The 20,827-nt window shown below is 37.1% G+C and overlaps 2 protein-coding genes across 2 annotated transcripts in view; one reads left to right on the top strand and one right to left on the bottom strand.

Moving 5' to 3' along the window:
* The window catches only part of LOC107557204 (uncharacterized), a 71,444-nt gene extending 60,301 nt beyond the window's left edge, over positions 1–11,143 (bottom strand). The window contains exons 1-2 of the mRNA XM_016240540.1: positions 10,717–11,143; positions 9,032–9,634 (exon numbers count right to left, since the gene is read on the bottom strand). Coding sequence (XP_016096026.1) covers positions 9,032–9,268 — 237 coding nt within the window. The 5' untranslated portion in view covers positions 9,269–9,634; positions 10,717–11,143. The remainder of the gene's footprint in view (positions 1–9,031; positions 9,635–10,716) is intronic.
* Positions 11,144–13,282: 2,139 nt separating this feature from the next.
* LOC107557205 (mediator of RNA polymerase II transcription subunit 27) overlaps positions 13,283–20,827 on the top strand; it is a 61,299-nt gene continuing 53,754 nt past the window's right edge. The window contains exons 1-2 of the mRNA XM_016240541.1: positions 13,283–13,523; positions 13,926–14,070. Of these exons, the coding sequence (XP_016096027.1) occupies positions 13,321–13,523; positions 13,926–14,070 (348 nt within the window). The 5' untranslated portion in view covers positions 13,283–13,320. The remainder of the gene's footprint in view (positions 13,524–13,925; positions 14,071–20,827) is intronic.

Consider the following 20,827-nt stretch of genomic DNA (forward strand, 5'->3'; position numbering starts at 1 on the left):
ATGAGTATATAATTCACAATTCTGAGGAAAAACTTTTTGAGTTTCTGAATTGCGAGATGTAAACTTGCAGTTACAACTTTATAACGATGTGAGAAATAAACTTGCAATTTCGAGGGAAAAAATGTCAGAAATCTGAGATGTAAACTCACAAGTGCAATTTTATAACTTGCAGTTGTGAGACTTAAACTTGCAATTCTGAAAAAAAAAAAGCCTGAATTGTGAGATGTAAACAAAATGACCGGATTTATAAAATTAAAACCAAGGACTTGTCCAGTTTAGCATTCAGCATATCATTAAAATATCTAATGTTATTATCCCCCCCCCCCAAAAAAAAAGTCCTATGTCAGTTTGACTATGTTTGTAGTATTTGTCCAATTATCCCTATGGATTTACCATCAAAACTACACACAGAACGGCACTTCTGTCATCTGTCTTCTGCGAGACGCATTGCAAGTGAAAGTGAGCTGCTCGCAGAAGCCAATTTATTCACAGACAAGCAGCTTTGAGAAATGCATTACAGACTATAAGTGTGACTTGAGTGTGTGCAAAGATACGAATTATAACTGATCAATAACGTTTTGCTTATGCAAGTCCGAATGCTTTCATAACATTCTCTACAGTACTGCCATTTACATGAACCACCTTTCAGAAAAACTGCATTCACACCAACCAAGCGAACCAGACTTTGGTCCACGCCAAAAACTATAGGAAAGTGTCTTTTCATTGTGATTAATGCTCTGTATAAGAGAGAGATATTTTAATCTGGAGAAATGATGTTGGTGTTTGAAATGTTTTTTGATACAGTCAAAAAGGACAGGGCTTTATTGCAAAAACAGTACAAGAATGAGCATGCTGTTTTTGAAACAACTAAAGAAAGCAATGGGGAATGCAAATTACTACATGAAGACATGGTGATTTGAAGAATCCCCAAGACCTGAGGCGGCATGAAAACAGACAGATGGGGGATTATTGCATGTGGACACATGGGGACAAACTCGACCCCCTTTGGGAGTACAGGATGGGGGAGGATGTGCTTTGGATTCATGGAAAATTCATGAGAAATGGCAAAAACTAAGCAGCTACAGGATTTTTCTGTGACAGACAGTTCATTGTTTAAGTGTAGAAGTGATGTTTTCCAGACGCGGTTAGAGAAAAAATCTGGACCAAATGTTTCAGTTTTCCCATGGTGCATTGCGAGAGTGTGCAGTTACTCTACCTTCTATATTTAGTCCTGGCTCTTAATGTGTTGCTAAAACGGGCCAATAGGATTATTCCACATATGGCTGTGTGACTAAAGACAGTGATTTCATTCAAATAGTATGTGTGAGGATGATACACAATGGAGGCTTTGAATCTCGGTCTATGCTCAGATGCGTACTGTATGCAGCAATGGGTCATCTTTCTGCTTAGCTAAGCTGAGATCCATCCTTTATACTCTCTCTCTCCCTCATTAGCCTGCGCTACATATAACGAGAGCTTCCAGTGGTAGCTAACATCATGCAAGAGAAGGACACTTAGTGTGAACGGGGCTTTACAAATCTGACTTTTTTCAAATTATAACTCACAGTTCTGAGTAAAAAAGTCTAAATTATGAGATGTAAACTCACAACTGTAAATTTATAACTTGCAATTCTGAGGAAAAAGATCAGTATTTCAAGATGTAAACTTGTAATTTCAAATATAACTTGCAATTACGAAATATAAACTCGCGATTCTGAAAAAAAATCCAAATTATGAGATAACAACTCATAATTATGAGTATATAATTCACAATTCTGAGGAAAAACTTTTTGAGTTTCTGAATTGCGAGATGTAAACTTGCAGTTACAACTTTATAACGATGTGAGAAATAAACTTGCAATTTCGAGGGAAAAAATGTCAGAAATCTGAGATGTAAACTCACAAGTGCAATTTTATAACTTGCAGTTGTGAGACTTAAACTTGCAATTCTGAAAAAAAAAAAGCCTGAATTGTGAGATGTAAACAAAATGACCGGATTTATAAAATTAAAACCAAGGACTTGTCCAGTTTAGCATTCAGCATATCATTAAAATATCTAATGTTATTATCCCCCCCCCCCAAAAAAAAAGTCCTATGTCAGTTTGACTATGTTTGTAGTATTTGTCCAATTATCCCTATGGATTTACCATCAAAACTACACACAGAACGGCACTTCTGTCATCTGTCTTCTGCGAGACGCATTGCAAGTGAAAGTGAGCTGCTCGCAGAAGCCAATTTATTCACAGACAAGCAGCTTTGAGAAATGCATTACAGACTATAAGTGTGACTTGAGTGTGTGCAAAGATACGAATTATAACTGATCAATAACGTTTTGCTTATGCAAGTCCGAATGCTTTCATAACATTCTCTACAGTACTGCCATTTACATGAACCACCTTTCAGAAAAACTGCATTCACACCAACCAAGCGAACCAGACTTTGGTCCACGCCAAAAACTATAGGAAAGTGTCTTTTCATTGTGATTAATGCTCTGTATAAGAGAGAGATATTTTAATCTGGAGAAATGATGTTGGTGTTTGAAATGTTTTTTGATACAGTCAAAAAGGACAGGGCTTTATTGCAAAAACAGTACAAGAATGAGCATGCTGTTTTTGAAACAACTAAAGAAAGCAATGGGGAATGCAAATTACTACATGAAGACATGGTGATTTGAAGAATCCCCAAGACCTGAGGCGGCATGAAAACAGACAGATGGGGGATTATTGCATGTGGACACATGGGGACAAACTCGACCCCCTTTGGGAGTACAGGATGGGGGAGGATGTGCTTTGGATTCATGGAAAATTCATGAGAAATGGCAAAAACTAAGCAGCTACAGGATTTTTCTGTGACAGACAGTTCATTGTTTAAGTGTAGAAGTGATGTTTTCCAGACGCGGTTAGAGAAAAAATCTGGACCAAATGTTTCAGTTTTCCCATGGTGCATTGCGAGAGTGTGCAGTTACTCTACCTTCTATATTTAGTCCTGGCTCTTAATGTGTTGCTAAAACGGGCCAATAGGATTATTCCACATATGGCTGTGTGACTAAAGACAGTGATTTCATTCAAATAGTATGTGTGAGGATGATACACAATGGAGGCTTTGAATCTCGGTCTATGTTCAGATGCGTACTGAATGTAGCAATGGGTCATCTTTCTGCTTGGCTAAGCTGAGATCCATCCTTTATACTCTCTCTCTCCCTCATTAGCCTGCGCTACATATAACGAGAGCTTCCAGTGGTAGCTAACATCATGCAAGAGAAGGAAAGAAAAAAACACAAGGCGCTGAGTAAAAATGCAACGGCATCTCCTGTGGGCGCAGAGTGACTGAAATTTCCTCTAAATCGTTAATGAGCCGGAAAGCTTCTCCAAAGAAAGAGATGTTGCCAAATCTAGAGGGCTTACGTGGATCAATTAACTCGCTTTCAATGTGAAGAAAAAAGGAACGCTGATTGTAAACACAGTTCAACAGGCTTAACAGAGTGCCAAACTCACTATATCAAATATGCTTTGTATGCCTTGATAAATTTAAAATAAATCTGTTGTGCTTGTACCTAAATGTGCCCTACAACAAATCAGAGTCCGCAAAATTCTGAAAAAAAAACGAATGAGTAGAATTTAAAACTCATTCACAACTGCATGTTTGATATATTTTGGCAAAATGTATAGTTATTTTTTGTTTTTGTTTTGTTTTGTTATTTTTTTTATAGGCCTGCCCACATATTTTATTTGAAATATGACATCTTGTATATTTTCTTTCATTCTATTATGTAATGCATATACATATTTGTTGATTTATACTGGTCTGACTGTTTTTTAAATAAAGGGGAAAAAATATATATATATTTTTTTTTAATATAAACCTACCTGACAAATTGTACATTTCAGTTCATACAGTTATATAATATTATGCGCCATTATCTTTTTTTTTTTTACCAGTTGCCTATGTGTATACAAAAATCTAAAAATAAACAAACAAACTTAAAAGAAAAATTTTAAGAAAAACAAATTATATCCATCAATATCTGTGTAGAAAGAGCTAGTTTAATTGTTTTTGTTTATTTTTATATTTGTTTATGTTTTATTCTATACATAGTATACATGGAAAAATGATGACATATAATAGATAAGTCAGGTAGGCCTATAAAGAAAAAAAAAATTATAATAATCTAGACAACTAGATTTCTTTTTCTTTTTTATATAGGTCTACCTGAGATCTTGTGTGTTTTATTTCATGCTATTATCTAATTTTATATTCTATAATTTTGCCATGTATTCTGCATTACTTTGAAGGCGTTATAATAGCAATAAATGATTAACCTACAACTACTGAGAGTCAGGCGAGACACTTCATGTCAAGGACGCCTAACGCTACATTCATTCCCGGAGTTGTAACCATAAACAAGCGAGGATCACTTCTCTTTAACACTGCTGCTTTAAAACGCACTGTGACTGCAGGCACATGGAGTTATTCTCACATGGAGCAAGTTTGATCTCGTGAATGCCAGAGGGTCTCCTCAATTTAAAGTGCCTGGCCCCTCTGCCCTCCTTCCCTCCCTCCCTCCCTCTCGCTCAACATCTGAATGCAGAGCAGGCTGATCAGTGGATGAACAGTAAGCTTTTTATCGATCTGAGAAGAAAGTGCTGACAAAGAAGGACATGACTACACCCTTCTCCTAAACTCATCTCTAGTTTCTTCTGCTCAGTAAGCCATCTCAGGTCGACATGGAAATATATTCTGTAATCAGTATGCACGAAATACACGCCCTTGTGTCAGGTTATTGTATGAATAGCAGATGAGGACAGAAAGTTTCATGTGGTGCAATATATAAAAAATAGGAAACTTACAGGAATTGTGGCGAAATGCGATTTTTGTTAAAAATCAACAGTGAATAGCTGGTGTTGAATTCGTGTGCTCTGACTCTTTTGAAATAAAGATTAAATGTTGTTTTTCACCAAGGAATTGTGTCAGAGAATATTGTACATTTTCTGTTCATTTAAAAATGCAAACAAATATATATATCATATATTATAAATATATTATATATTTAAAAGTTTGGGGTCAGTAAGATTTTTTATTTTAACTAAGGCTGCATTTATTTGATCAAAATATCTTTAAAAACAGTAATGTTATAAAATATTTTTACAATAGCTGTTTTCTATTTTAAAATGTAATTTATTCCTGTGATGGTAAAGTTGAATTTTCAGCATCATTACTCCAGTCTTCAGTGTCACATGATCCTTCAGAAATCATTCTAATGACTTGGTGCCCAAGAAACATTTCTTATTATTTTGAATTTAATTTTATATGTGTCTTGTCTACTTTGGTTCATGCTATTATATTATTTAGATATTATGTATTACAATGTGCTTTCATATTTTCAAAATTGTTTTATATTACATTGTAAAGAATCATTTGTGTCAGCTACATGTATTCTCAATGTTTTCAGATTGTCCTGTGGTAGATTTTTGTAAATTTTCCGGTAATTGAAATGTAATTTAAATTTTACTGAATTTTGAGTAAACATTTTGTGAAAAGTTCTCTTTTAATTTTAGCAATTTGGTATCTCATTTGCTATGGTTAAAGGCTGGAATGCTCAGAGTTTTGCCCGATTTACAGTCTGGACAAGATGACACAATAGTTGCCAAAAATCAGAGCCAGACTGCAGATTTGAGTTGACAGATTTCATAGAAAACCGCATAGTGTATGATGGTCACAGACTATTTTGAGCTGATTTTAGAGCACATATGCCAAATTTACACTGCAAATGTGGCACAGAAGCGTTTCTGAAGTGGCATTTAAGTGTCTGTTTAATGCTGCTCAAAAGTGGCAAAAATATACACTGTAAAAAAAATCTGTGACATTTACAGTAAAATACCGGCAGCTGTGGTTGCCAGAACTTCACCGTTAAATATATAATAGCAACATTTTAGGTTTTACAGACTTAATTTAAATTCACAATAAAAAAAACGTATTTCATTAACTGATGTAATGTTAATAAACCAGCGTATTGAAGTAGTTTTGAAGTAGTTTTGAAACATTGTAATACTGATAACCACCAAAAACAGGTGGTGATGAGAAAGTCACATGATGAATCAAAGCTCATCACAAACAGCTCTTCCACAAGCTGAGAAGGGATATACTAATATATATATATATATATATATATATATATATATAAGGTGCACAGTGTCATTCACACAAACACTAAACCCCATCATGGTGACACACATGATACTGAAATAATGCAATAAACATTAATTTAACAACATTAGATGTAAGATAAAACCCTAATGTACACAACTGATGAGAAAAACTAAGAAGAAACATAGTTATTTCAACGAAAAAACAAAATATGAAGTGTCATGCACGGAATTCTGGGAGCATCAATTTACGGTTTTTCACTGTAAATTATATAATGACTTTCTTTTTTCACTTACAAAAACCATAATTTTAACAGTATTTTACTGTAAAATTACATTTAATATAATTACAGTTATTCACCATATATAATATGGAAACTTCCTGATAACCAGTTAGCAGGTTTTTACTGTAGCATTTTTACAGCTTTTTACTGTTAAAATCGCAATAATTTTTTAGAGTGTATTTATATAGAAATTACAACTGTATGCGTTGTTACTAGGGACTGAGGTGGGTCAGAGTAGGTATAATTAAAGGGATAGTTCACCCAAAAATAAAAATTCTGCCACCCTCATGTCGTTCCAAAGCCGTAAGACTCATAAGATCTTCGAAACACAAATTAAGCTATTTTTGATTAAATCGACGAGCTTTCTGACCCTGCATAGACAGCAACGGAACTACCACGTTTCAAGGACATCGTTAAAATAGTCCATGTGACATCAGTGGTTCAACCGTAATGTTCTGAAGCTACGAGAATACTTTTTGTGCGCAAAGAAAACAAAAATAACGACTTTACTCAACAATTCTTCTCTTTTCTGTCCCTTTAAGACTGGCTTTGATGTGGCATTGCGTCTTTACACTGAATTTTGAGCCGGCACAGAGCAGCCTTAACTTAGCTGTGTAAAGATGCCTATATTGTTTTCATCTCAAATACTTGAAAGTCTGGTAGTGTGTAATCTTCATTCATTTAGTGTACGATACCCAGTTTTTCCTCTGTAACTACTTACAAAGCAAGTGTATGATGCCTAGTGTTTTAAAATCTGTTCACATTCCAGTCCTAAACTATATAGAATGGCCTTACACCTAATCTGAAAGGTCGAGGGACAGGTATATCTCAAGCTGAAAAGAGCCCGTCAACAGGGTGATCCAAATTGGTTAACCACTATTTGTGGTCTGTGACATTTTGTACAGCCTTCCTACAGGTTACGGCAAAAGAACTGCAAGCGTCAAAGAACTGTATCCTTTCTTTCACGCTGAATTCGAAAACCATAAACTGTTTCTCCTACTTTTTACTCTTGACAACTAAATCTATCACTCGTGAATCACTATGCTTTGTAGTACATTTGCGTCTTGAAAAATGATTTTGGTGACTGAATTCAGACTCTCTTCACAGTCCAGCTACCCACCCGTAGTCACTGTGTGAGCCGCACGGTATATGCTGAGAGAATGATGTCACTGAATGAGCAATATCTGGTCCGCCCCCCTCCACAGCATTCTGTCTTTGATCCACAGAGTCTAAATGTGTGAATTAGCACCCCGTCAGAGGCAGCGCTCCGTCTCCGGGCCTCATGCGTAGTGTCAGTCCAGCTGGACAAATCCTCTATCCGATTATTGTGCAATCAAGCTTCTGGCTAAAATCCCAAAGCATCTCTGATGGAGATTAACTTTAGCTACTCTCATACCTCACCAACCTGACAGAGGGCCTAAAATTCACCCCTCCAAACACTGATTGTATGGAATGGATAATATTTTCATGCTTGTGATTGCCCTAATCTCTCATCCCAAGTATGTCGCAGAGTAACCCGAATGGTGTGTCGATCGGTCACCAGATGTGCCCTGGAAAGACACAGATTGTTTGCACCCTCACGCTCGGTGCTAAACCTGAGTTGATTTACACAGATAATCCTGCGGTGGCTGCTGTCTCATGCGCGGAGAGAAACTACACTGAATAACAGCTGTGTGGGCAAATTTACACATCGACTCGGGCTTTGTTGACTCTCTGAGCAAACACATTGTTAATGGCCACATGTAGCAGATTACTGCATAATCTGTGTGTAGACATATCAGGGTTACTTGAAGACTTTTTAGCATTCTTGTGTTAGATCTTACTGTACTACTGGATTACTTTTCTCTCTTTTATCCTTTCTTTCCAAAAATAAACACAGCCTAACTATTTTTATGCCTGATTATTTGTCTTTTTAAAGGGACAGTATGCAGACATTTTTTAATTTTGTCATCATTTTCTCACCTTAATGTTGTTCCAAACTTGTATGATTTTTTATTCTGTGGAACACAAAAGAAGATATTTTGAAGAATGTTGGTTTCGGTTCTCATTCGCTTCCTTTATACAGTCAAAAAATATAACGGCAGTGAATGGGAACCAAAACTATTTGGTTACCAACATTCTTCAAAATTGTGTTCAAAAGAAGAATATCAAAGAAGTATTATGTTTTTCACCATACAACAGAAGTGAATGGGAACCGGAACTGTTTGGTTACCAGCATTCTTATAATATCTTCTTTTGTGTTCCACAGAAGAAAGAAAATCATACAGGTTTGGAATTTACATGAGGGTGAGTAAATTCAATTTTCATTTTTCCGTTCATTTTTGTCCCTTTAAAAGATTTTGACTCACCAACTCACATCCTGAATTTGACAATAATGATAATAATCACAAGGCATGTATATGTACATGTGATCTTTTTTTTTTAGACTTTGTTAGACTTTCTTTGCTATGAAGCTTCTAAAGTTACACCGAAAATCCATCAAACTTGCACTATCATAAATAAACATGATTGCAAACTATATTTGCATGGAAACACAAGCTGTTCCAGTGGAACAGATGTAACTGACAAAGAGGCAGAGCCAAAAGTGATCCTGCCCAAACTCACCAGAGTGCAGAACCTCTCCGGTGGATTCCCACATGTGATATCGGGAGGCTCCACTCTAATCTGCATGTACTCCTTCATGGACATGGGTTTGGGCTGGCAAGCGTAATATTCCCATGTTGGTCCATCGTCTGTGCTGACCAGCGACTTACAGATATCGTACTGGCCGAGAGTCAGAATAATGCACTGTAAGAGCAGGAGCGCCTGTGAGAGCATGGCACTAGATGGGTCCATGGACATGAGAGAAAGGCAAGGGGCGCCACAGCTATTAGGTGTATCAGCATGGAAATTATTTAGATTGTGAAATTTCCAATATCCATCCAAAAGGCCAAAAAGTCTGGTCCTCAGTGGAAGACTGTATGTGACTTACTGTAAAACCTGTTCACACTGAGGTGTTATTTTTAGATCTGTTGTGACATCTTCAAAATTCAAAGTTCAATTTCTATACGTGACAACTGAATTCAAGTCCAGGGATGAATGTCACTTCAGTTCAGAGACATGAAGTGCATTTAGTGGTTCATATGCAATCAAGAAGGTGCCTGGTGTCAGAGTCCAGTCTAAGATTCATGTGAGATGAGATGAGCTGTGTCATTTCTGATGGGTTGCCTAGGAAATAGGGGGGGGGGAAAAAACAGAAATAAGCAATATATATTCTACAGTTAAAAAACGGTTAATTTAGCTAACATACAGTGAAACATATTTTAAAAGACAATGCAACTGCATTACAGTTTATGGAAAAAATGTATATTTAATAAGGCAATATACTTTTAAGATAATATTTTTCCAAAAGTATGTTTTTTATTATAAAAATGAATGGAATGCCTTATGTTTTATATGAAATGTTATGTTTTTAAGGTTTACTGCATTATTTTTGTATCATGTGCTGCTCTGATGGTGTTTAGTCGTTGTGTGGGTAATAATGTGCTGGTCATAGTTGCTTGCTTTAAAGTCACCATGTGGTATTATATTGTACAGCTGTATTTTTATAAGCACATTTTATAGAAACAAAGAGATATTAAAAGCCCAACTAGGTTTGTCAATTAACATTATATTATGTATACAGTTATGAACTGTGATGTAAACAGACACCATTATGATTAAAACAATGTATTAACGATAACGATCAAATTCTGGAAACCACAGCTGCCGGGTTTTTTTCCCCAGCCCAAATTTATTATTTGTCATCACATGGCGAACTTTCAAAACAGTGCTTCGAAAACGTGCCGCTTTCTCCAAACTGCACACCTTCCCTTATGCAGTAGATGATCAACTTTAACTTTTCGACTTTTCGATCTTTTTTATTTTTATTTTTTATTTTTTTATGTAAACGCTTAAGTAGGTCATCCGAACGGGACATGCTCCAAAAGAATGCGAATAAATAAATAACGTAACATTACATGCGCGCAAATATTACACCATTTTAGTGTACCTATTTATGTACAAAACGGCTATTAGAAAAGCAAATAAATAACTAAGGAAATGAGCAAATCAATTGTTAGAAAACTGAGCAAACAAGTTTGGTTAAAAGCACTTTTCCAAAAGCATCCGGGAAATGCGATAGACAATAATCTCCTCATGAGCTTAAGTTACTTGAATTCATCAAAGAGCATCTGAAACGCTGTCCGTGCTCTGAGCGCTTATAAGAGATTGAGAATATTCAATGACCAAAATACATAAGCCTGAGTAACCTTGCCTCGGTTCCAGAGATCAGCACCTTTACTGTTCCCAGATGAATGTCTTCTGTATAAACTCTCTCCCTCAGTCAGTTCCCTGCCATATCACTTGAGATGGATGAGAAACACATGCACACGTTACTCCTCTCCGCAGATCACAGCAAACGCTTTTTCCTTCGTGCTTTCTTCGGCTGCCACGTAGTTTGTTGGAAAGCATTCTAGATTGATGCCCTACATCCAGACAGCTCCGAACCGAATCAAGTATTGCCTGAAAAACGTGCGTTTAAAGTTTCGGTTCCTGTCCCACCTTCATTGATGCATCTGTCCTGTGCGCTCAAGGACAGACTTCAGAGTACCTCCCGTTCCCATCCTCGCTCCTGCTCCATTCACTCTGCCTTATCTACTGTAGCCATTGAGCAACGCACTATCTGACTTTCATTTCTCTTTTCCTTCGTGCTTTCTTCGGCTGCCACGTAGTTTGTTGGAAAGCATTCTAGATTGATGCCCTACATCCAGACAGCTCCGAACCGAATCAAGTATTGCCTGAAAAACGTGCGTTTAAAGTTTTGGTTCCTGTCCCACCTTCATTGATGCATCTGTCCTGTGCGCTCAAGGACAGACTTCAGAGTACCTCCCGTTCCCATCCTCGCTCCTGCTCCATTCACTCTGCCTTATCTACTGTAGCCATTGAGCAACGCACTATCTGACTTTCATTTCTCTTTTGCAAACCTCGATGAAAACACTTTTGGCCACTGCAACCTGCCTGCCTTGTCTAGTCGAACTAGTGTGGAGCAGAAGTTTATCTACGGGCTTGAGGAGCTGAACCGTCCCAGCAGCAGATGAGGCAGTCCGCCCCGCTTAAAGAGACAGATCAGAGGCTGAGGATTCCCAAATCTCCTTTCACAGCGTAGCCTACTACATGTTGTTTGACAAGCCAACCCCTTACAGAATATACCATAGTTTGGGTCAAAATGTTAGAGGTATTGCTTTAGTAAAACTTTGGTCAATTGTACACAGTAGAATAAATAAATGAATAAGTAACACGCAATAAGATGAGAGAAACACACTGAATTATACACACACACACACACACACACACACACATACAAAGAAAAACAAGTAGATCGAACAGAAAAAATAGAAAGCTAGTGTTTGTTTGTTTTTTTGTTTTAATAAAAAAAAAAAAAAGAAGAAGATAAATATAAAGTAGAATTAAAATAGAATAGAAAGTGTTAGAGTTAGAGGGTCAAATAAAGGAGGGTCATACACTACAATAACGTAACTATGGCATTTTGGCGGAGACTATTGCTACCAAGGTGAATTTCTGTAAGGAATCGGGCTGAAAACTCGAATGAAATTTTTACTCTAAAGGTGTTTAGTGATTTCAAACGGTTTAGAGCTGTTTGTGTCGTTTAATGGAGCTGTCTGATACTTTCCGGGGCGTGTAAATTGAAGCAATGAACAGAAACAGGGTTTTTGCCTACTAGCTAGATATTAGTTTAAAACAGAAATTAAATATGAAAGATACAATCTGCAACTTTGCCAAACATTTAGCTTCGTCATTTGAGTCATTTTCTTGTAATTAAGATTTAGCCGGGGGCTAGAGTGAGGAACGGCCGGAGGGCTAGAGTGAGCAGAGGCGGCGGGCTTGAGAACGGTGCTGCCGGCAGATTTGACGAAGGAGCGTCCGGAGGGCTTGCGGCAACCACATGTGACGACCCCGGGCTGGACTCCGCTTCGTCCACAGAACCAGCTCCCGCCTTTTTGCCCATTTTCGATTATCCGGGAGTGACGCGCGGTGACGCGCGGCCGGCTCCGCCCACTTTGAGCATCAAAAACGCTCTTCAGGAACCTACGGGTGACGTCACGGACACTACGTCTATGTTTTTATACAGTCATCAATCATTTTGTTTGTGTTAGACTATTGGTACCAATAACGACGATTACAAAACTGAACTATATTTTCTCCTTACGTCCCTGTTAGAAACCACAATTATTATTATTATTGTTATTATTATTATTACATAACAAGAACAGTAACATAACATACCTATATAGAGAATCACAGTATTTTAAACTATTATCAATTACATTTATAATAGCATCAAAGGAACAAACAGAAAAAAATAAAGGAGAAAAAATTGGGGGGGAAAACTACAGGGGATGACTTAAAATAAATTTTCATAAGAAAAGGATAAAAAAAATTCTATACATCCTTTTTGCTTTTTTATTTTTTAGATCTTTTAATTCTTCAATGTAATGCTTAAGTTCAATTTTAAATAATGTAATGTTAGGTTTATTATTAGTCCATTTTTGTTTGTGTATATGATATTTCCCTGCATAATTATTAAATTAATCACCGAATTTTGCTCCAAACAACAGCAAATATATCTTTAACAGAGAGTCGAATCTTTAATTTTATCATTTTAAATATAAGATATTCAATATCAATCCAAAACATTTGGGTAAATACACAATCATAAAATACTGTAAGTGTTTTATGGATTCTTCCTGTAAGTCACAAAAGATGCATTAGAAACTACAAATCCCATCCTCCGTTCAGCGTTAGTGACGTCACTCGAGCGCCAGCGTCCGCGGACGACTCACTCAGGAGGCGCCATGGCGGACGTTATGAATGTTGGAGTGAATTTAGAAGCGTTTTCTCAAGCGATTAATGCCATCCAGGCTCTTCGATCGAGTGTCACCAAGGTGTTCGATTCTCTTAAAGATGGGATGAAAAATAAGGAGACCCTTGAAGGGCGGGAGAAAGTCTTTATAACTGAATTCCAAGATAACTTGCAGTCAGTCAATCGCGATTTAAAGTGAGTTCATTGTCTGCCCGTTCACTAACACTGTGAAATGTTATAACGGTAACCATAGTCACTGCCAAAATGCAAGTGTTATTGTAATAAACCATGGTAACGAAGTACAACCCGTTGCTGTCAACATAAAAAAGCAATTATGACATTCTGAAATCCCACATTAATTTATTATGATTTTAATGTATTATTATGGTATGCTTTTCTAAATAATGACTGACATCTTTTTTACTTATGGCTCAGAAAGTCAAAATAGCTCGATTTTTATCTTGACTTTGGGAACCACAATTAAAATTATGTAATTATATAGTGTCATTTTCGTGAGTGAAGTGTGTCATTGGTTTCATTATGTATGTTAAAAAATATCAACCGTACCAGCCTGACTTCTGTTTCTTGTTTCTGCAGTGAATTGGAGCGTCTCAGCACTTTGGTTGGCAGGCCGTCAGAGAGTCACCCCTTACACAACAGTGGACTGCTCAGTTTAGACCCCGTTCAGGACAAAACCCCTCTGTACAGCCAGCTGCTCCAGGCTTACAAATGGTCCAATAAAGTAAGTTGTCAGCATTTTGCTGATTCACCTTGCATTATAGCCTTTATATGCAACACACACAGGTGATTTAAAAGTAATGAAATGAAATTTAAGTGACAAATGTCCTAAATGGAAGACTCAGATGTCAGCCATGCGTCACTCTAGAAATATACTCAATACTGAATTATGTATTAAAGGGTCACCTTGATGTGGTCTGAGGCTCTTGTGGTCTTGGACAATGTTTCATTTTCCAGGGCTGGAAAAAGCTTTAGGCTATTGTTCAAAATGTGGGGTCGGTCAGATTTTTTTTAAAGGGGTCATATGATGCTTTTTTTAAAGATCATTATTTTGTGTATTTGGTCTAACAGAATATGTTGACATGCTTTGATGTTCAAAAAACACATTATTTTTCAAATACTGTACATTATCGTAGGTCCTCTATGCCCCCCCTCTCGTTTTCAACAAAGTCCCTCCTTCCGACAAGCGCATTCTGCTCTGATTGGCCAGCTGACCCAGTGCATTGTGATTGGCCGAACACCGCAAGCACTCGTCGGAAATGTAACGCCCCTTACCATAATCGCGAGCTTCATCTTTCAAAATAAATGTAAAGAGAGTAAATAAGGTCATTCGTTTTACCATCAGTTCAAGCCCAAAAGAGGAACAGACACAGTAATGATGCAGTACACAAGCCGCGGTTAATCACAGAATCTACTGTGATGTGAGGCTGTCTCTCTCTCTCACACACACACATGATGCGCAAAACTCCGCATTTGAACAGTCAATAGCAAATACTTAAACTATTAACAAAACCTCTGTAAACAAAGCAGCCCTGAGCTTATAAACACTACATTAATATGCATTATATGGAGGTAAGATGAAAAGAAAATGCCATCTAAACTTTAAAGACAGTCAGTTCCCCTAAGAGATACATTAATCGAAACCCCCACCCCCAACTGTATTGCGATTCATTTAACATCTCAACCAATTTGAATAGTCACATATTTGTAACTGGCTCGGGGTGCATCGTTACGTCCCTAGTAATCATAAATGTTTGGAAAGGTAAAGGAAAAGTCACGAAAGTGTCAGAAATTTTCATTGGTGAAGAGAATGGTAGACAAGTCTTTTGTTTATAGTGGTCAAGCAAATGGCTGAAGAACTGTGTTTTACATTTGATATGTGTCAGGTGTACAGTGTGAATTCTCTTCAGTGTATTTATTACATTGGTCATTGCCAAAACTTTTTTTTTTTTTTTTTACAAGGGTGTATGTGCTTGGTTTTTTGTTTGGGAACATAAAGTAAAACACTGGGCACTGTATAATTTTGATGTAGCTTAGCATTTTCATAAGGAAGATGTCTTTTTTTTAGCATGTTCAACTCAGCTGCTCAACAATGAAAGATAAATGTTTTCAGGATAAATAACCTGGGTTCAAATATTGCAGATTATTATGCTTAATCAAGAGGAGCAGAAATCGTAATCACAATGAAAATATGATTTATAATGCAGTCCTAGTCTTTGGTATGTAAATAAAGGTGCATACTGTAATTTCTGAACAGTGATATAGTAAGTAAACAGATCTGTAGCATCATATAGTTGAAGGAAACAGTATATGAACTAGGCTTGGGCCGATAGATGTTAAGCTGACAACTCTAATATGAACCCTTGCATCCACTGTAAATTGTAGGTGTTGGTAAGAGCCTTCTCTTTTTTTGGCTTAGTACTTGAGAAAATTGCATTTGTTTTGTTTTTCTTTCAGTTTTAAAAAGTTGCTTTCGTTCCATTCATAAATTCCAGACGAACATGAATACAAGGCTTTTACATCATCATGGACGTCAGTCGCAGCTGAGACATGGAATTGAATATCATCTTGAATATCATCTTGCGTCTAATAATACTTTAATACTATAATCAAGAGGATGCAGGTTTACAGTTTGATGGTCTAATCGCAGTGCATCAATGAAACCCATTATAGCTTGTATCTGTGATTTGCTTAAAGCAATGTGAGAAGTTCCAAATGTAAAAAAGCTTGCCAAGTCCATCTGCTTAATTTGACAGAAAATAGAGTTGTGTTACTTCTTGCCTAGTAAATCTTCTTTTGTTCCTGAAAAAGCTGTAAAATGATGTTCTCTTTGGATCAAGGTCCTCGTGCGAATCCTCTCAATAGAACGCGCACCACGTCTTGACAGAAGAGTACACACTTGAGATTCAATAGATGTGGGTGTTCTCACAGCAGAACCAACATTTGCTCAATATCCATTACGGCTGAGTGCTTTGACTTCTTTTGATTTTGAGTAGGTCTTCTGTCCTAAGTGTTATTGAACAAGATTTGCTATTCTTACTGTAAATGCAATTTCACAGGATGTCTGCGCTCTGTTCTTGAGTTCTTGATGCTTTGCCCTTAGGTGTTGCAGGTAGCATTATGATAGACCTGGAATTGAATAGAAAACAAACTCTTTGTTTGTTTGTTTTTTAAATATGGAACAAAACTATGGTTTGATTCTTCATTTTGTAGGTTTAAGTAATAGGTTATTAAAGGGTGAAGAGTGTTTTGCAGTACCAGATCACCTGTTCAGGTTTCCTGCATGAATTGGTGAATGTGTGGCAGGTTTTTTGGTGCAGAATAACTGGGGTTAAAGTGCTCAATCAATAGCAGCTACTCATCAGTTGCTCTCTCCACACTATGTGCTTAGTACACTCTTAAAAATAAAGGTGCTTCACGATGCCATAGAAGAACCTTTTTGTCTAAATGGTTCCATAAAGAACCTTTAACATCTGAAGAACCTTTTTGTCTCACAAAAGGTTCTTTGTGGTGAAAGAAGGTTCTTCAGATTATAAAAAGGTAATAAAGAGATGGTTCTTTAAAGAACCTTTGACTGAATGGTTCTTTGTGGAACCAAAAATGGTTCTTCTATGGCATCGCTTGAAGAACCTTTTGAAGCACCTTTATTTTTAAGAGTGTAGGTGTACACAGGTCGGCTATTGCACAGAAAAGTTCTTGAAACATCACTGGTAGGGGTTTGTTTTGTTTTGTTTTTTGAAAATCATTCAAATAAATTAAACTTTTTTTTTTTTTTGGTCATACAGGAATTGAATTTTGAAATATTTCCTGTCTTTTCCTGTCTCCTGTCAATGAAAGCCCAGAGGTGCTTTCATTGACACTTTTTCATTCCTTTTTTCAAGTTAAGTGGTTGTGCATCCCTTTCTGTTAAACTACAACATTTACGGAATTCACAATTGTAATGGCACCATATTGTTAAAAAGGATCACCCCCTCCTAAAAATGACTTGTAAACTCAATCAGGTGTAGCTAATCACCTTCTCAATGGCACACAAAACTGTGATCAGATGTGGTCATTTTGATTAGTTCAGCATGAAAAGAATTTTCTTTGAGCATTTCAGTCCTTGGTAGTGAAGCTGAAGCAAACAATCAACTATGGGTGGCAAGGCACTGTCAAAAGATCTCCGGGATAAAGTTGTGGACAGACACAGTGAAGTCTATTATTAAGAAGTAAAAGGTATTTGGTTCAACACAGACCCTCCCTGGATCAGGACGTCACTCCAAACTGGATGAAAGAGCCAGGAGGAAACTGGCCAGAGAGGCGACCAAGAGTCCTACAGCAACTCTGAAACGTTGGTTGCAAAAAAAGCCACTCCTCAAAAAAGGCCACATGCAGTCACGACTGAGCTTTGCCAAAACACAACGTGAAGATTCTGAGACAGAGGAGACTAATGCTAAGTTCACACTACACTACTTTAAACGTTGGCAGATCGCTGTGCTTTTCAGACTACTGTACATGACTTGATTGTCTGTCTTTAAGTCGTTGTGGTGTTCACACTACGTGACTCTATGTATATGAATTACAAAAAAAAATGTATTTCAATGAAAAAAAAGTACTAATAAAAAAAATATAGTAGTATCTCAAAGATGTAACTTTCAGCAGCTTTCTATTTTTTTCTGTTCTATCTACTTGTTTTTCTTTGTTTGTGTGTGTGTGCACGCGTGCGCGTGCGCGTGTTTAATATAAATAGATATATATTATATTTATAAATATATATACCTTGTGTAATAATTTACTTATTTGTAAGGGAATTAATCATTATTAATTCATTCAGGTTTATTTCTAGCTCAGGTTTTAAAAGAACTCGATCTGAGAATTCGAGGTCCACCTGATCAAAACTGACTTTGACTTTCAATAGTTTATACTTTTATCAGCTACTCGACCAGCGAGAAGCTGATGTCAGTGTATATTACCAATTGAATATGTAATTTTTGTATTCTCCCTGGCCACGGGTGAAATACAAAATTTGATGATTTGTCAGCTCTTGAAAGACAGGTAATTATTATGCGTAAGCTACGAGCTAAGGTAACAAGCAAGGATCATTTGGCAATAGAATTGACACGAAATTATATGACCCAGACAATTGATTAGTTATAAATGAAACATGAAATTTATTGGCTATTCTAGATCACATAAACTTAAGCTAAAACACACAAACATACAGTTCAGAGGAAGGAAAGTCTGTTAACGGAGTTCTGAGTTTCATAGTTCTATCTCGTTTTCACGAGGGATGGGAATTCACCTTAAGAATTCACAGAGCAACGCATCTAAATTCACCCGTTCAGCAGATCATAGAAAATGTTGTTTACTTGCGTTCAGCGGGTTGACAGTTGAGGTGACTCCGTGATGCTGCGGGCTTCCTGGAGGTCTTTGAGGGAAACTCCTCACTGACGGGTCGGTGACGTCAGGATGACGTCCTTTGGGAAACCCCTCGTTAGTTTGTGATGACGCAGAGGCGCAAGCAATCTGCTGAGAGTCTTAGACTTTCAAGTTTGTTGACGATTTCAACGAAGTATCACTGAAGTGTTGAGTTTTAGTTTGCTGGTCGCTTTTGATGGTAAATGTGAGCACGCGTGCAGGTGCTCTAACACAGCGACCAGCGAGAGCCGGAGAAGTTGCAAGCCAGCTAACTAACCAAAAAAAAAACCCCTGGATTCTGTTCTGCATTCGGGTTTTGCTCTGTGGCATAAGTCCGTCCCCTGACGCTGGCTTCCAATCGACTTCTTAAAGGGGCGGAGTGTGCATACATTAACCAGAGACTCTCATTTATATGAGGCCACCTATAATAATATATTGATACGTCTATAAAGTCTCTTAAATGCAAATATTGTACATACTATTAAAGTCTACTTCATTTCAACCTTCTGCATTTCTGGTTTTCATTCGTTCAAGATTAAACTTCACATATTACACAGTTTTAATATCCTTATTTCCTAAAAAGGGGTAATTAAACACTGGTTAAAGTTGCACCGATTACATGAAACACGTCAAGCATATATATATACAACAAACAACCTACTATTTGTAATTCTATGCTCTGATCATTTTATACTTTCAATTATTAGCAAACGATTGTCAAAGACATCTTGTCTCTTTCCTTGGAATGCGGGGGAAAAGGGGCGAGTCCCTCGATCACGTACAGGTCAGCTCTGGGCATCTGCTGGAGAATCTCCTGCGGGACAGGGAGCTATAAAATTGTCTCTTTTGTTGATCGGAGTTTAGCAATTTATGCGTCCACTGGTCATGAGGGTATTTCTATCTGCTCTTTGCAAGCCCGTAAAACCATTTTAAGCACCGTTAAAGTACTGTCCTTTTTAGCTTATCTTGAGATATAGCCAAACAGTCCAGGAAATGCTTCACCTTACTTAATCCTGCATGAGTTTTACGACTGCAGATGCGGGGAAGACGAACCTCAAAAACCCTCCATGGAATGTGCGAGTTTGATGTGTGTGTCTCCATCATGTAGGTGGGTCTGTTGTGAGACAGATCCTACACTTGCTACGTGTACTGCATTATCTTTAATCTAAAAATATGCATTTTCACTCTTTTGTTAGTTTTGACTGCTTTTATTGTCCTCATTTGTAAGTCGCTTTGGATAAAAGTGTCTGCTAAATGACTAAATGTAAACTTGTTAATGTCATGCGCTCATGGTTGTAGGAATTGCGCACGACAAAGAAGTAGGAGGAAAGGAGTCTTTAATAAACATCAACTCACTAAGACCATTGAAAATAACATTAATCCAACACAAAGAAGACACAGAAACTGAGGGCTTATAAGGAAGACAAACTAAGGAGCAAACGAGATGAATAATACAACACAGGTGATCAGAATAAACGATGATTAACTAAATGAGAACAGGAACTGAACCAAATAGGGGCAAACAGGAACTAAACAGAAACAAACACGTGACGGTATGCTTTTTCCCCACTTTTTTCAATTCCATTTGGTGCCACTAGTGGTGCAGAAATTGCTTGCCTCAACTTTAATGGTTGTGAAAGCAGCAATATTTATTTTTGTTTAGATTAAAGTTCACTGATGAATTGCATAATACAACCAATTTATTTAGCGCTATAGTATAGATTGTTTCAAAGCAGCTTCACGGTAATAAACAGGAAGATATTGTGTTTCAACTGAAAGAAACTTGCACTGATTGATCTTGAAATATGTCAGTGCCCTTGTTTTGTCTCAAGATGCACACCGGTAATGATTTTTCTAAGGCATGTTTATAAAAATTACTTTAAAATCCTAATTGAACTATGGCCTAGTCCTGGCTTAAGCTAAGCCCCGTCTCTGAAACCGGGCCTATGTTGCATACTTCATGAATTATGAAAGGACTTTATTTAAGAACGTAAACTGGGTCAAATCTGGTTTCATATTGACTTTTAAGGTCAAAACCGTTCTGCACTTTTTCCAGTTTGAAAATTTGAACTAAATGTCTGTGT

Source organism: Sinocyclocheilus grahami, unplaced genomic scaffold (assembly GCF_001515645.1).
Source record: "Sinocyclocheilus grahami isolate Dianchi unplaced genomic scaffold, SAMN03320097.WGS_v1.1 scaffold592.1, whole genome shotgun sequence".
Classification (NCBI taxonomy): domain Eukaryota; kingdom Metazoa; phylum Chordata; class Actinopteri; order Cypriniformes; family Cyprinidae; genus Sinocyclocheilus; species Sinocyclocheilus grahami.